This window comes from Phyllostomus hastatus, unplaced genomic scaffold, assembly GCF_019186645.2.
Source record: "Phyllostomus hastatus isolate PE091 unplaced genomic scaffold, TTU_PhHast_1.1 phas_scaffold_114, whole genome shotgun sequence".
Taxonomy (NCBI): Eukaryota; Metazoa; Chordata; class Mammalia; order Chiroptera; family Phyllostomidae; genus Phyllostomus; species Phyllostomus hastatus.
The window spans coordinates 6738535-6755706 of record NW_025334006.1 but is presented as its reverse complement, the minus strand read 5'-3'; the positions used below and the strand labels follow the sequence as shown (position 1 = coordinate 6755706).

Below are 17172 nucleotides of genomic sequence, written 5' to 3'. Positions count from 1 at the left end.
CTTTGAGGCTTTCTACTTTTATACACATAATTTTTTAAATCTTATGAAGAATAAATCTTTATTAATTTGCAAAATCGTAGCCTAAATGCATACTTAACCTAAATGCAAGGTCATTTCCAAACAGCACGGCAAATCTCAGTTCTTTCCTTGGGTTGGGCTGGGTTGGGTTGGATTGGGCTGGAAGGGGGAAGGGAAACGGGTGCAAAGAACCCACACTGGCCGTCCTGCTGAGCCTGTCTCACACGGCATACACAGAATGCATGTGGCATGGGAGCGCACACATGAGGTGCTGCCCAGCTACTCTGCACCTGAGGAAGCACTACCTCCAGGACACTCGTTACACACCAGTCAGGAAGCGGTGCTGAGGATTGAGGTGAGGACAGCAAGCCTTGGGGAAAAACCCCCCGACGTTTCCGTTTACCCACAATCCTGGGGGTGCTGGGACATGGAAAAGGCAGGAAACAAGAGTCGAGAACACACAGAGCCACCCACCTCCATACCCTCCGTCACCACATCACTCACGTCATCCGTGAAGGTCACGGTGCCGAGCACTGATGTGGTCTAGGCTGGAGCGGATGAAAACGTCCCACCTCTGCACTGTCCAACCTGGTGGCCCCAAGCCGCGTGTGTTTACTGAGCACTGAAATGTGACTAGTGCAGCTGAGCTGAAATTTCTACTTTAGTTCATTTTTATTAATTATAATTTAAATCTTAAGGCCATATGTGACTAGTGGATAGCATTTAGATGTAGTTCTAGCCTGACCACCCAAACACAAAGTGGTATTCAAGGCGTCTGCAGGGCCCGGGCCGGCCATGGCTCAGAGAGCTCATCGGTCACGTCAAACCCAGACACGGGAAGGGGTGGATCCCCCAGCACAGCCAGGGCCCGCCCCAACGCCAGTGTCATGCTCTGCAGGCCAAGCCAGGAGCACTCACAGCAAGCCTCCCCACCCACACCCACTCTCTCAAAGGATTAGCGTAAGAAGCCAACCAAGAGGAAAAACACTTTCTCTCCTTCAACTCAGTATTGAATGAGAATGAATACAAAACAAAAAACAACCCTAGAAGAACCAACAATCACTTATAGATAGAAGGTTCTTTCCTGAAATCAAGAAGAACAGCACTAAAGGGCAGCTCTTTCTCTCCAATTAGTATGTCACATCCCTTCTACAAGGGAAGCAAGGTGTCATTCAAGCTATAATAAAACAGCATTTGCTCAGGACTGTAACAGACTGAATTCAACCATCACCTCCACTGCTTACCAGCTGTGTGTCCATGGGCAAGACAATTAATTTAAGTCTCAGTTTCCTTCTGTGTAAAATGGGTTAATAACATACCTTCCTCACGGGGTGAGAAGAACTAAATGGGATAAGATACATAAGGGATTTAGCAGAGTAGCTGGCACGTAATAAGCACTACTTAAGTTTTATTTATCAGTATTCATCATTATTTAATCATCATCATCATCCTACTTCCTTAGCCCAGTAGGTAAAAACAAAAATCTACCTAGAACAAATCATATTTCAGATCAAATCCCCATTTTAAAAATATCCATAGAGCAAGATGATGTTGGAAAAGTAGGAAGAAGGCGGTCATGGTGTGCCTCAGAGGCCAAGGAAAGCGGTTCACGTGATATTCTATGTACCACTGAGGTCCGCCCCTGGCATGTAACATGAACTAATTCATTTTTTTTAAGGCTGCTGAAGCCCCAAGTGCCTGGGAAAGCGTAAGGACACAGGAGCGGAAGCGGGAAGCCAGCGAAGAGGCTCCTGCAGAAGAGGCGCGGGTTACTGGATGGGAGCTGCAGCAGCGAAGACGGGTGTGAGCGAGCCCACTCAGCATGGCTGCGAGGTGACGCTGCAGGACTGCCTACTACACTCTGCCCTGTCCGACGCACACGTTTTTGCCCAAACTTTTGAGGGAAAAATAAGGATGTGCATTATATGGGGGTAGTACTAATTCCGTATCTATAAAAATGTTTTTAATTCTTGTATTCGTGCTTATGTGTTAAAAGTGTTGACTCTAGAAAGCAATAATGATACCTGTATGCAAAATAATACCCTGGAATACGATAATCGGTTTTGTTTCTAAACATAAATAAATAAATAAATTAATTAAAAAATAAAAATGAAAGTTTTTTTCCTGAAAGATTGGGCCAAAAGCATGGGTGCACATTATACACAGGAGCACATTGTATAAGGGAGCACACTGTACTCGGGAGCACATTATACACGGGAGCACACTGTACACAGGAGCACATTACACACAGCAAAATATGGTATCAAAATACGGATGAATAGATGGATCAGGGAGGCGAGAGAAAAAGAAAGAGAAATTCTCTTTTATTCTGCATGATCCACAGATAAAATGAAGCTTAATAATTCTCTATGCATTTCATTTAACACTGTATTTTCATCAATAATTAAAACTGTGAAGAAATAAACCTTCTTCAAACTTAAAAAACATTATTAGGAAATAAAATCACTGAAGATAGTTTACAATTTAGAAACAGTAAATCAATACTTTCTAAGTTCAATGTTTTTTATAAATATTTACTATAAATTTTTAATATCTCTGTAAGTAATCCATTTCAAACAAAACGATATGAAGTAACCTTCCAAAGCCCAACAGAGGATTCAGGAGCTGAATGAGAAAAAAATGTCCAAAACACTGTTGGAAAGCAGATTCATTTTACTTTTAGTGTAAAACCTTTTAAAAGAAATCCTGGTCCTGATTTCTAATGCTCCCTAGAAAATGTCAAACGTTCAAATAACAAAAGACAGAGAAGTGCCAGAGATCTTGACTATCAAGCCAATTTTTAGCACTTCTAATTTGTCTACTAAGAAAATCTGAAATTAAGATGCTGCGATACCTGAGGCACCATAAGCACCAGAATACCGCTGAGACTTCGAGCCTGACGAGGCGGTTTCCTTCATCCGATCAATCACATTTTCCGAAAGCTGAAAAGGCAACATCAAAATAAAATCAATTATAAAAGAACAAGAAAGAGAACAGTACAATAGCATCCAAGTAGTTTAATTATCCTTATCAATGTGTAACAAATGGGCTACAGGAATTAGGCTAATTCTAATAGCTATAAAACCGAAAGTAAGAACAGTTCTAAGATTTCGAGATGCACCCCACAGCACTACTTTTTATTTCTTCTAATGCACTGCTAATTGCTCATTATAAATAACTCTTCTCCTCATTTTATACTGCATGCTAAACTCTAATCTCTGAGAAAATGTAAGCCATCAGAACTCCTTCAACTTTCTTTCCCTAATCCTACAAATTAGCTTACCCATACACGGAGCCTTCCCTCCTCCCTCCCTTCCTCCCCTGCACTCCCAAAAGAAATGTCCATCCTCCCTCCTGTTCAAGACTAACCACAGCAAGTCCTTCAGCAGGTTCACTGTGCACCAGGGTTGTGCCAGGGACTAGGCTAGACTTTAGGTACTCAACTGCTAGCAAGTTACGTCAAGTGGAGAAGAGACAGACAATCGTTAGGCCTTTAAATATAATGTGAAGGTCAGACAGCCTGTGATGGAAGTCCTCAGAAAGCAGGACGGGCAGGGAGTCTAGCTAGGGAGGAGGGCTGCACGGGGCTGGAAAGAGGGAGCAGGAGTTAGGAAGAGGAGTGGGGTAAGGGCAGTCCAAGAAGAAGGAAACATGTGAAGGTTTAAGGAGAAACAGAGCTTACCACCATTAGACATCGAGTGGGTAACAAAGAGACAGCTGGCCACAGGGCAGAGGCTCTGGGGAACCCTCAGGCGTGGAGAGTTGAGTCAGCAGCCCCCCAGGTCTATCATGTCATCCTCTTTCACTTTCTTCATAGCACTTCCCACCATCTGATGCCTTCTTGTCCTAGGTCTGCCTTTCACACCAGAAAGCAAGCTCCATCAAAGCAAGGCTGTGGCTGCCCTGTCTGCTGTGATATGGCCAGAGCCTCAATAAGCCTGGTTAACTGAATAAACGGTTAAATAAATGTACAAAACAATATGAACAAATAAAAGAATAGCTCAAGCAGGAAACTGGAGAGAGGGCTTAATGAAAGAGAAGGCAGAAAGAGAAATACGGTTTTAGATTCTGAATATCCTTCCAGTGAAGGGTTTTGAACTTGATCCTGAGGGCAGCTGGCCACTACTGGAGGACTGTGAGCTGGGTAATGACACAACTGGACTGATATTTTAGAAAGATCCCTCTATACACAGTGTATGGAACAGATTGGACGGGGACAAGAACAGAAGCAGGAGGACCAATTAAGAAGCCATTAAGCATATGCCCACACAAAGACGGGCACAGGCACGCTCGCAGCATCACCACTCACGGCAGCGAGAATGGAAACAAGCAAATGTCCATCCACTGGTGAGTGGATAAACAAAACATCACATATCCATGCCGGGGGACGCAATTCAGCAATAAAAAGAAATGAAGTTCTGATTGATCTATGCTACAACACAGAGAAACCTAAAACAATTAAAATGAAGGGGGCCAGACACAAAAGGCCTCATATTGTGTAATTCCATTTCTGTGAACTACCGAAAAAAGGCGACTCTATTTAGACAGAAAGGAGAGCAGTGGCTGCCTATGGCCGGGGTGCGGGTGGGGATGAACTGTGAACAGGCCTGCGAGTGCTTCCTGGGGCGATGAGGCTGTTCTGAAACTGAACCGTGGTGATGGGGGCTCAATCTGGCACATTTAGTATTAGACAGCATTGCATACAGAAAACGGATGAATGTTGTAACATGTAAATTATACCATGATAAAGTTGTTCTGAAAAGTAACTGTCAAGGGAATCCAGGGAGAACACGGTCTTCCTCACCCGACCCGTAACAATGCTGTGAGGCTGACGTGGGCTCCAGCCCGCAGTGTCCGCGGCAAGACATGCAGATTCGCCCGGACTACCGAGGCCTGTGGGGGGAAAGGGACTGCACGGCCACTCTCTCAAGGGGAGAGCGTGCTGACCCCTGCCTTGACAAGCTTTGACTGGCTTTAATTTGCATAGGAATGCAGGGCGTATATGGAAAGCTCATCAAATCATTGCCAGGCAGTAATGATCAAACAGGTAACATCTGAAGAACTCTGAGGGCCTATTTTGAGTGGGGTCAAATAGCTAAAGGGCCGTAAAACTTTGGGGAAACAAACTCATTTCCTGCTCAGACCCTTATCAGAAAATTGAGAGCATTCTTAGCAAAGCAGGTTTCACAGGATTTTTATGCATTCTTTCTTAGGCCTGATCGCCCCAGGGAACCCGCCCTTTCCAGCACAGGGCTGCATCACTCTCTGTCATTGTTTCAGGCTTAAGTCAGGCAGGGGAAGTAAGGCAGCCAAGAGATTAGGAGACTTCTTGAAGACAGAAGGGGGACTCAGGCTATGTCAAAGCTGAGGGGTGAGGGTCCATCACCCCCTTTTTCTATAGCCCCCCAAGTCCTTCCCTGAGGGTTCCCTGGTGACCATGCCTGTCTTAAGTCATTCCTCCCTTGAAGAATCTTACCAGTCACTGGCTAACCAGTCATCCACTGGGAGCCAGGCAGGGTGAAGTAAAGTGAGCAGAGGCGGTGCTCCTGCCAGGGAGATAAGCTTTGTCTCCTTAGTGGCTTAGGGTCCCAAGGTCTCTCACTCAGCCATGGGGGGGGTTACAGCTTCTGAAACCAGGCAGAGCAGTTCCCAGCATAAGGTATATTATTACCTCCATCGGATAGATGAGGAAACTGAAGCACAGCCAGATTTAATAATTTGCTCTGGATTTCACAGTTCACCAGTAATGAAGCAAAGATTCAAACCCAGAAAGCCGGGTCTCCAGGTCGCACGCAGGTGTCCCCTTTCATGCCAGATGCAGTGTCTGACCAGATGTGGGAGTGAAGCAGAAGTCACCAAGAACACCCAGGGTTCTGGGACAAGTCCTCAAGGACCTTCTTCCAGTTTCCTGTTTCCTCACTCACCACTCCCTGGCTTTGCATCCCAGCACAGCAGGGTAAGTGTTCTGGTAAAAGTCGCCACTGACCAAATAAATCTCCTTTTGTGTTTATATACATAGATGTCTTTTATATTTCTATTTATAAAGCACTTACTTTATGTGGCTTCCCTTTAGCATCTAACACCTGGGGTCACTCCCTCCTTCTGGAACCCCCCTTGGCTTTCCTGACACCCCGCCGTCCTGGCTGTCCCAGGACCCCGGGCACACGTTACCTCTTGTGCTGGAGTCCCCTCCCCTGCCAACCCTGAAGTGCCACAGAGCCCCACTTTCTGTCCTTGGCCTTCGTTTCCTCCTCACTCCAGTGCTCTTACTGGTGCTCTCATCCACTCCCTCTATTTGTAACTGTGACTGAGGAATGAATGAATTCTAAATCCATTATGTGCAGCCAAGACCTGTCTCCTGGAAGCCAAGCCTACACCCTGAATTGCCTCATGGACGCCTCCCCTCCACACCACACCACAGCCATCTCAAACTGAACGTGTCCACAACTGACTTCGTGTTTGCCAAAAAGTCTCTTCTTCCTCTTGCCTTCCTTAGCTCATTAACGAGACCACTTCCATCCAATTTCCTAAATCAAAACACAGGATGGTCCTCAACTCCTCTCTCCTTTGTTCTCTTAGCCAGGACTTCCTCAGCCCCTAAACATTAAATGAGTCCATCATCTCTCCCCATCACATTTCCCTCGATAATCCTCCCAACAGGCAAACCTGATCACGTAACTCCCTGCTTCAAACCCTTCAGTAGTTACATTCTGTTGACAGAAAAGTCCAAATTCTTCCCATGGCCTTCAAGACTTATGGCCTAACTCTCCAATCTCAACCTCCATCATTTCCTCTTAACACTTCACACCCTGTTCTCCCTCCATAGTGGATTCTTGTTTACTGCCACCTCTTGCCATTGCAGACCTACACTGCCTTCTCCCGTGACCCACAGGGAGGGAATCACCTGTCAAAACCCAGTTCAAACGCCCTAACGCCTTCTCTCCCTAAACAGCTCCCCATTCCTTTCCAGCTCTGCCTGACCAAAGCTACCTTCCTTGTGACCACTGTACCCTGCACAAACCTCCAATATGACACTCCAGTGATAGAACATGCACTTGCTTTTCTGCCTTTCCACAAAATCGTGAGTTCCTATCTATTAGTTGGGTCATTCACTCAAAAAATGTTTACTAGGCCAAGCACTACTTGAGGCCTTTGAGATACAGCAGTGAACAAAGTAGTGTGCACCTGAACAGTTACTCACACAGCAGGACCCAAACCAGGATGGTGGGACAATAAAGGGAAAGACCACAGCTCAAGGGTTGTGAACGTCGAAGGAAAACTTCGTAACCCCTTCCTTGGAAGAGAAGCGGAGGTTAGAAAGGAGAGTGCCAGGGGGCTCTCTATTTGAAGGTGCAGCTTTTCTAACAACTGAAATTAATGCTGAAACTCATCTGCAAAGCTGAGCTACATCTTAGGAAAAAGCCCGCAAGATTGACTCCAATCCTCTTGATTTACGGGTGAGGAAAAAAGAGACCCTGAGTAACACCCAGTAACTGGTAACATTAGGGTCACAAGCAATAGCCCCCAATCTAGTCCAGAGCTTTCTCTGCTATTAAACAATACACTCCTCAATCCCACATGATAAAATAAAAATACTGTCACATCCTCTAAAGGAGGTAAAATGAACCTTAAGTTTTAGAATATTAAAGCTATTTTAACTTATATATCATGTACTATATATTTATTATATTAATATAGTCTGCTATACAATGTATATTTTACATTATCATTTATTATCATGTACACTATGTATCACTAGGTATTATACACAATTATATATATTACATATCTAATAAAATTTGTGTTTAAAGTTTATACATATAAAGCTAATATGGCAAATATAATTTTATATTTGAAAATATATTTCTGTATTTCAGGCCGAAGTCAAAAAACTACACTACACCATATATGTATACCTAATCAGAAGTGAAGGTACTTGCTACAAATCAAGTCCTAGCTATAAACCCTCAGCTGTACTGGAAACAGGCCACCACAGTCATAAATACCCAGTCATCCACTTCTCACCGAAAGTCATGCCTTGCCATTGTCTGTTGCTACTTTCAAAATGAATGCTACAAAAAAATCCCTCCAATCCCTAAAGCAGCCTCAGAAGTATCATCCCTTAAGAGTAACACAAAAACCTTGCAGAACAGAGGAAAAGCACTGGCCCCCACTAGCTCCAGCCACCCGAGGGAAGCCAGTGGATGGGCCTCCCCGGCCTCACCTGGAACGTGGAGGATCGCAGGTGACCGCACAGGGTAACGTGCTGCACAGACACCTGGGAGGGTTAGCACTAACACCGCTCAGCCATCGGGACTCCCACTGGTCACGCGCCTCAGGGCCCGTCATCAGTGCGGCCTGAGTGAGTCCTGGGTCCTTCTCCGTGCGACGCGTGAGGGAAAGGCCTCCTTCGCCCACTGCCAGGAGCAGCTGCGGGAGTGCTGCTGCGAGCAGAGAAGGCGCTCCTTTTCCCCTACCTATGCTCTTCGGGTAGTAAAAGTGCAGCATCTCTTTCAACCTAATCACTCATTGTCCTTGTTAACGTCTTATCTTCGTGGCTTACCTAATGCCTCAAAACTTGCTCCGCAAATGTCCAATTCAAAACATTTCCCAATATGGTCTTTGGTTATATTTTTGTAAGTTTATAAGCATGTCTGTAAAAAAGCACATTTCATTTTCTGAGTTTATAAACATACTGTAGGGCTGCCTTATTGAGAGTCAGCCTTTTTGTTGTCGTTCTTCTTACTATAATTCCTAAGTGCGTTCTCAGGCCCCTCCACGGGAGCGCCAGTGGCAGCCCACTGTGGATTTAGCCTCCCCGGTCCACTGCCAGCCAGGCTGATGCACAGCAACAGCCACGTTATCCTTTGCATCTCAAGTTAATACCCTCTGAGCTGACCTCCAGACCTGCATGCCCACCCGATCTCCTCTGTGAGCTGTGACACTCTCTTGTGAAGCGGCTGCCAAGAGTGAGAGATGCTGGCCAGGGCTGAACACACAAAATGCAGCTCTACAGCAACTCTTCTTTGTGACACAAGCTGGCCCCAATAAGGGAGTCAAAGGGGAACAGAAGCTTCTGCAAGGGCTGGATAAGCGGCTTCTGTGTAAGAAGTGACTTCTTTAGAAACACCTTTCCTTAAACAGGTACATCCCATAAAAAGTTTTTTTCGTATCTAAAGATCTATAGCACTATACCTGGTTTCCAGACACCTCTGGAATCTCCATCAAGACAAATACTAAGTGTAATTTACAGAAATTATTTGCAGCAAAGAATGGTGAAATAACCCCCATATACTCCCAACACATTAATGCTAGAGTTGTGCCGAGGGCCGTGGTTTCAGTCTATACATTCATTCCTCAATTGTTTGCAAAACTCTGTGCTTATTGCATTGTCCTGGGCAAGCCCACGGCTTACAGATTTACAGCAGTCTACGAACTAACAGAAGTTAAGAACCCCTGTTCTAATGTAAGGGACAACCGAGAGAGGTGGGCCTGCCGGTGCAGCAGAATTCAGCCCACCGACTCTGATCATACCCACCCGGTTCCCTATTGCTCCTGAAAACAAATGTGTAAGTGGCGCTTGCCCATTTCTGGTTGGCACTACTCACCACGCCCACGTGAGCTCCAGGGAAGAAGAGAAGATGTGTGTCATCTTCTAGACCCCCACCCATCCCTTCCCACCCACACTGGCTGGGCTTATCTAAAATCAGCACAAACACACCACCCGCCAACCCAGAGCCCAGCATTTTCTCAGAAACAGGAGGCTGGGTGAGATGAACAAAAATAAAGTGTTTCTGCTTCCAAGGGAGAGAGTGAAAGGAGAAAGAGAACTCCATTTAAGTTGCTATTCTCTAAGATGTAGAGTTAGAATCCATGTGAGACAGAAATAATTCCAATTCTCACCTCTGTAACAGTTTTTCTCATCTTCTTCCAGGCGTGTCTTACCAAATCAAATAAAAAACTCAGACCTATTTTTCTCATTTGCTCTTCCTTCCATGTCGCATAGGTAATTTTCTGTGAAAGTCCTCCTTTTCTTTACAACCACCACAAGACACAGGCTCCAAATAATTGCCACTATTATTTGCAAGAAATTACTCCTAAATACTTATGGGCATGGGGGCAGGGGAGACATGCCATATACAAGGTCTGTCCAGAAAAAAAACAACCATTGTTAATATAACGAGAACAGTTTATGTGACATCAATGTAACCCGGCAGCCAAGCAGGGTGGACTGGAATGCACATGTGTGAAAATGACGACTTCACTGTACTAGTCAGTGGGATGGTAGACTCCATTGACTGAGCATGTGTACTGTGTGGCAGTCACAATCAAAATGACTGAGCCAGTAGAGCAACAAATCTGCATCAAATTTTGCATTAAGCTTGAACATTCCTCAGCAGAAACCATTCGGTTGATTCAGAAGCCTGCAGCTATGGGCAACTGGTGATTGGCAGCTTCATCACAACAATGCACTCATTCATGCATCACGTCTAGTGCAGAGGTTTTTGGCGAAACATTAAATCACCCAGGTGACTCAGTTCCCCTTACAGCTCAGATTGGCACCCTGCGACTTTTGGCTTTCCCCAAAACTAAAATCACCTTTGAAGGGGAAGAGATTTCAGACCATCAGTGAGATTCAGGAAAATATAGTGAGGCAGCTGATGGCAACTGAGATAACTGTGTGAGATTCCAAGGTGCCTACTTTGAATGGGACTGAGGTGGCATTGTCCTATGAACAATGTTTTTGTATCTTCTTCAATAAATGTGTCTATTTTTCATATTACATGGCTGAATACCTTCTGGATAGACCTCATATATGATGTAATATTTAGATTATGTTTATACTTTCTAAGTGGTATTCCTTTGTATTTATTAGTGGAAAACAAACTTCTACTGTCTTATAAAATTCAGAAAGCTTAACATGGTACAATGCCCAAGAGATTCATGGGAAGAGACCAATCATCCACAAGTTAACCCATTACCTGGACAACATTCCTTAACACTCCCAATAACTGACTGGATTTGTAGCCTCTGTTAATGTACTCTCTCCAGGGTCCTCAACAACATCCCACATTAAATGATCTCTTCATTTAAAGGCCCTTGCCTGCCGATGTTTCCCAAAGCACTAGTTGTGTTCCATATAAGTACCCGGGCTCCTGTGAATTTCAGCTTGCAACTTCAAGGCCAATGGCAGAGATTAGCTTATGCCTGGAAAGCATGATAAGTATTAGTTTGAAAATGATACTCATTGAAGCTGACTGTGGCTGTGGAAGAGTCCACTCACAGCTTTGATGTTCCAGATAAACTTGCGAAAGTCTGAGTAGAAAGCACACTTGCCAAGCAGGCCCAGCAGGTGCTCGGAAAAATCTGAGGCATATGCAACGTGCATAATAATGAAAGTGCTTGGTCTTTCTGTCACAAGAAATTTATTTTAGACTTGGAGAGGAGGACAAGGCAAGAGGGTAGCCTTTCATCCAACCCATACGTTATTTCAGATTCAAAGTTGGAATCAGGTGTAAAATACACATTATTTTATGGAAATGTAGGGAAAGCTATCCATTGCTAAGGATAACAAAAAAAAAAAAACAAGACTCTATAAATACCATGAAAATAACACCTCGTAGGTGAGAAAAAACTTCAAACTTAAAATTGTAAGTAGGTCCTTTAACTGCTAGCTACTGATGACCTCAGCAAGAAAAATCTGGAAAAGCATGATTTATTAATAAACACAGCCCAGTTACTGAAATCCTCATGTTGCTCACTAAATGTTACTCTTTGTATATTACCATAAACAAAGATGAAATTACTATCCGTATCAGTGGACACAGAATTCATTTTCCATCCGTGACCGAGTCTGCTCAATTGTGGTTACATTCCCATTTTTTATGAGCGATGACATGAATGTTAGATGGTTAGGCAAATTTGGAAAGTTTTCTTCAGTCGAGTTGAACTAGCCTATCTGAAGTTTGGGCCTCATCAGTACCACGTTTCAACCACCCGAGCAACAGTCACGACACTGACCATGGTACTCATCCTGGCCCACGCCTCAGCGGGAAAGACGACTGCTTCACGCTAAGTGAAATACAAACATTAGCTGAAAACACCTAAAAACATCTGGACAGAAATCGCACAGGCAGTCAGCAGAACTCAGGACTCCCATTTCCCAGTCCACACCTCTTAGGTATGCCCATGGGAGCCCAGTACATTCTTATGTTTTATCTATTATTTTTAGTTAACATAAGTTTACTTGTTGTACTAAACGCTCTCAAAGTACTAGACACACTGTGCTAGATAGTAACATACTCGTACATCATGTCAAATTCTCACAGGCAGTGCTGAATACCTAAGCATCACAATTAGGCTGCATCATCCAGCTATACCGAGCATAGAAACACATCAAATGTGGCTTGTCCGGGGCCACACAGCGAAGTGACAGGCAGAGCTAGGACCAGACCCAGGGCTGCCTGGTTCTGAAGCTCTTTCCACTATAACACATAGAAGAGCCAAAAAATCTTAGAATATTAGATGTGGAAGGAACCCTATCTAATGTCTGCCTTTCACTGAAAATCTACAATGTGCCATGTGTTCTAAATATCTTACCTCATCTTACCACTATGGAGAAGTGATAGTTTGGGAGGAAGAAATATGATCGGAGAAGAGACTTGTCCAAGGCCGCAGGCTGGTAAACACCTAATCTGAGATTTCAGCTGGGGTATAATTTAACTCTGAGTTGGTGCTCTTTTGACCAAAACCCCGAGGAAATCTCAATGATCCCTGAATATTCAACAATGCAACAGCACGCCATTTTTAGAGGAAACTGCAATGGGCTGAGTATGGGTATCAGAAGCTTATGGTGCCACTAGACACACACAATTCCAGAACTAGAAGAGATTAGAGATCCTCACCATGTTCATAGCTAGGACAAATTAACATCATTAAAACATCCATACTACCCCAAGCAATCTATATATTCAACACAACTGCTATCAAGATACCAATGGCATATTTCACAGACCTGGAACAAATGCTCCAGAAATGTGCATGGAGTCAGACCCCAAACATCCACAGCAGTCTTGAGAAAGAACAAAGCTGGAGGGATCACACTCTCTGACATCAAACAATACTACTGTATGAGGCCACTGTAATCAAAACAGTATAGCATAAAAACAGACATATAGCTCAATGAAACAGACTGGAGAGCCCAGTTATAAACCTATACCTTATGGTCCATAAATATTTGAGAGAGGAGGCAAGAACAGACAATAAGGTAAAGATAGTCTATTCAATATATGGTATTGGGAAAATGAGACAGATACATGCCAAAAAATGAAATGAGACCACCTTCTTACACCATACACAAGGATAAACTCAAAATGATTAAAGACTTCAATGTTACTTGAAACCATAAAAATCCTAGAAGAAAACTTAGGCAGTAAAATATCAGACATTTCTTATAGCAATATTTTTGCCAACATGTCTCCAAGGGCAAGGAAAACCAAGAAAAAAAATAAACACATGTGACTGCATGAAACTAAAAAGCTTCTGCATGGCAAAGGAAACCATCAACAAAATGAAAATGGATCACACTGAATGGGAGAACATAGTCACCAATGGTACATCTGATAAAAGGTTAATTTGCAAAATATATAAAGAACTTATACAACTCAAGACCAGGAAGACAATCCAATTATTAAAAAATGAGCAAAAGACCTGAATAGACACTTCTCCAAAGAGGACACACAGGTGACCAATAAACATGAAAAAATGCTTCTATGTCACTAATCATCAGAGAAATGCAAACTAAAACCACAATTGCATACCACCTCACACCTGTCAGAATGGCTGTCATCAATAAATCAACAAACAAGTGTGGAGAAAAGAAAACCCTGGTACACTACTGGTGGGAATGCAGATTGGTGCAACCACTGTGGAAAACAGTATGAATTTTTCTCAAAAATTAAAAATGGAACTGCCTTTTGAATCAGTGGTGCCACCTCTGGGTATATATCCTAAGAATCCAGAAACCAATTCAAAAGACCATAAGCACCTTATGTTCATTGCAGCATTGTTTACAATCGCCAAGGTCTGGAAGCAGCCCAGTGTCAGTCAGTAGATGAGCGGAAAAAAAGCTGTGGTACATTTACACAATGGTATACTGCATGGCCCTAAAAAGATTTCCTGTAGGAAATCTTGCTTTTTGCAATAGCATGGATGAACCTGGAGAGTATTATGGTAAGAGAAATAAGCCAGTCAGAGAAAGACAAATGACTATACTTGTATGTGAAATCTAATGAACAAAATTAACTAACAAACAAAACAGAAATACACTAAAAAATAAAGAACAAACTGACAGCTGTCACAGGGAAGGATTTGGGGGGTCTGGATGAAAAAGGGGAAGGGATTAAGCAAAAAAAAAAAAAAAAAAGAGGGGAGGGGAGAGGGAAGGAGGAAGGAGGGAAAGGGCCTCATAGACAGTATGGTGGTTACCAGAGGAAATGGGGTAGGGTAGGGTGGGGTGGCATTAATGATAATGGAAGGAGACTCGACTTGGGCTGGTGAGCAAACGATAGTGTACAGGTGCTGTATCACAGAATTACAACCCTGCATCCTACATAATTGTACTATCCAATGTCACTCCCAACAGATTCAATAAAAGATGTTTTTAATTTAAAAATAAAAATGATTAGAGATCTTAGTGATGTACTCAAGCCCTATCATTTTGCAGATGAGAAAACTGAAGTTCAGAGAGGTTGCAAATCATTCTTGAAAGAAGAATTTGCAGCAACAGGGAGAACACTGCAAGGGCATTCCAGGTGAAGGGGAGACACTGAAGGAAAGCACAGCACAGAGGTCAAAACAAGTACAATGAGAGCGCCTGAACTTGAACAATACAGGTAACACCTACTCTTTAATAAAGAAAAAAAATAAAGAACACTTCCATTATGGTGAGTGGCCAAAGGTCATGCTTCTTTTGTTAAAAAGTTCTTTAAAAAAGGTTTTAGCCAATGTTCCTATTTTCATCTAATACCTATTCCTATTATCATACTTACCGTATTTAACCTTATCTAAAATTTGATATGAATCTCTGTGGCCAGAATGTTTTAACTGTGTTTGCTGTCATTGCTGTTTCCGCACTAAAGTATGTGAACTTGGATTTACACATTTGTCTAGCCAATGTCTTCTCGCCCAAAACTTATTTTGCTGTTTTAAAACTTTTATTTCATTTAAACCCTCTGGCTTGAAACACTTAAAGCCTAAAGGCAAAATTAAACAAACCTGTGCAGAAAACTCAGAGTTTGCAGTTATTTTTATTTTACTCCAAAGAGTACCAACTAAACCACAACAATGCAAAGAATGCAGCCTCCAACAGTAAAAACATGGTGATGGCATTAATTAATATGATATAAAGTAATGCTGGTCACAGATCAAAAATTGACTTCAAGAGCCTGAGTTTCCGTAAAGAAAACTTTAATAAATTCTTCTCAAGGTAAAAGGTTCAGAGTAAAAGGTTTTTAAACACTTTAAATACTTAAGAAGTTTTATTTACTTGTAACAAATGCTAAAAACAATTTACACATTTAATTTGCTTATGTGGGTTGTGTTATAACAAAGGAAGAAAAATGAAAACTATTTTAAAACTTTCTGAAGTCCAAGAAAGCACTTTACTCACTAGATTCAGGCAGACTTCCAAAACTGGGACACTCCACACGCAGGTGCAGCAGGGAGTGTGTTAATGAAGTTAGGGCTGGGAGACTGACACACTAGAGAAAAATCAAGTTTTCCGTTTCTGCATCAAGCACATGCAGGGGGCATTAAAAAAATTCTCTACAATGTCTCAGCTGGAACTGACTGCATTACTTCTAGTGGTCTGAAAAACTGCAGTCCTATCTCAAGCCCTATCTGACCAGCAGGCACCAGTCCTGAAGCAACTGGGCCTAGTCCAGAAGCTGGGAGCAGCAGGCCACAGAGGAGGTGCCTAGGAAAGATGATATGTCAAGTGAAAATAAAGGAGGGACAAGCTAGAAGTCCCCAGGGGCCAGAAAAGTGGGATGGGGGTGTGGGGCTGTGGGGGTGTGTGGTGGCGGAATGGGTGGTATGAGAGAAAGAGTACTAAATGTCGGAGAACAGATAAAGGGTTCCTTCAAGTGCCAATTCACCCCAAAAGAGGTGATGTGGATGGTGCAAAAGCAGGGTTTGGGTCCTGAATCCAGCAGGTGTAAGACAAGCCCCATTTCACTGATGGGTACAGTGAGTCTGGAATTCCAAATCAAGTCCCCTAACTACTGAGAAATACAATCAACAGTAAACTGTGAGCCCCTGAATTAACCTGGGATCCCTCACCCGCCCAGCAACTCTCAGCACTAGGCACACGAGTAGGAAACAGCTCTGAATGAATGTCCCAAGACGTGAAACTTCAAGCTTCTTTGCAGAAAACTTGGCTTCAGGCCAGACAACACTGGGGTCGGGGATGGGAGAAACCAGGCTGAGCGGGTCCGGGGAAGGTCGGAGGTTTGGGGTCCCAGTCCGAGCGCTGGCCCTCTGCCGGCCCACTGTCACTCACCCGGATGCCCTTCACCACGGTGATGTTCTCGTTCTCGTCTGCCTCGAAGGTGACCCGGCGGGTGCTGGAGGTCCCGCCCATGGCTTCTTCTGTCCTCGCAGAGTCCTAGCGTGGACTCGCGAGTACCTCAGGCCCCACGCACACTGACACGCGTGGACGTGCCCGGACGTTTGCCTGGCAGAGCGGGAGCAAGGCCACGACCCCAGGTGGCAAGGAGAACCGCCGGTCTTCAGTTCCCACCTCCTCCGGTCACGCTCCACAACAAAATGCCTCTGGTTGGTGGGAGGTACAAATGGCCCGCCTCCACTCAGCAGGAACACCGGGATTGGTTGTCCTGGACCCGGATGCTATGGCAACAGCTGGTATTTGACAAGGTTTCCGGAGGCCCTAGGTATAGTGGGAATTGTAGTCTTGATCTGGCGCCAATAGTGGTGGAATTTACTTGCCTTAATCTAGCGGGCACAAGGGGAGCATGGCATTCTGGGAGTTGAGATTCTTCGCCGTCGGAAAGGGTCAACTTTCCAAGTTCAGTCATCCAACAAAATGTGCTTTGAAGATAGTATAGAAATTTAGTCTAGTAAGTTAAAAAGTAC

The 17172-nt window shown here is 43.8% G+C and overlaps 1 protein-coding gene across 1 annotated transcript in view; it reads right to left on the bottom strand.

Moving 5' to 3' along the window:
• Positions 1 to 16821, bottom strand: part of CHCHD3 (coiled-coil-helix-coiled-coil-helix domain containing 3) — a 266630-nt gene extending 249809 nt beyond the window's left edge. Inside the window, exons 1-2 of the mRNA XM_045855666.1 lie at positions 16580 to 16821; positions 2873 to 2960 (exon numbers count right to left, since the gene is read on the bottom strand). Coding sequence (XP_045711622.1) covers positions 2873 to 2960; positions 16580 to 16660 — 169 coding nt within the window. The 5' untranslated portion in view covers positions 16661 to 16821. The remainder of the gene's footprint in view (positions 1 to 2872; positions 2961 to 16579) is intronic.
• Between the last annotated feature and the right edge of the window lie 351 nt (positions 16822 to 17172).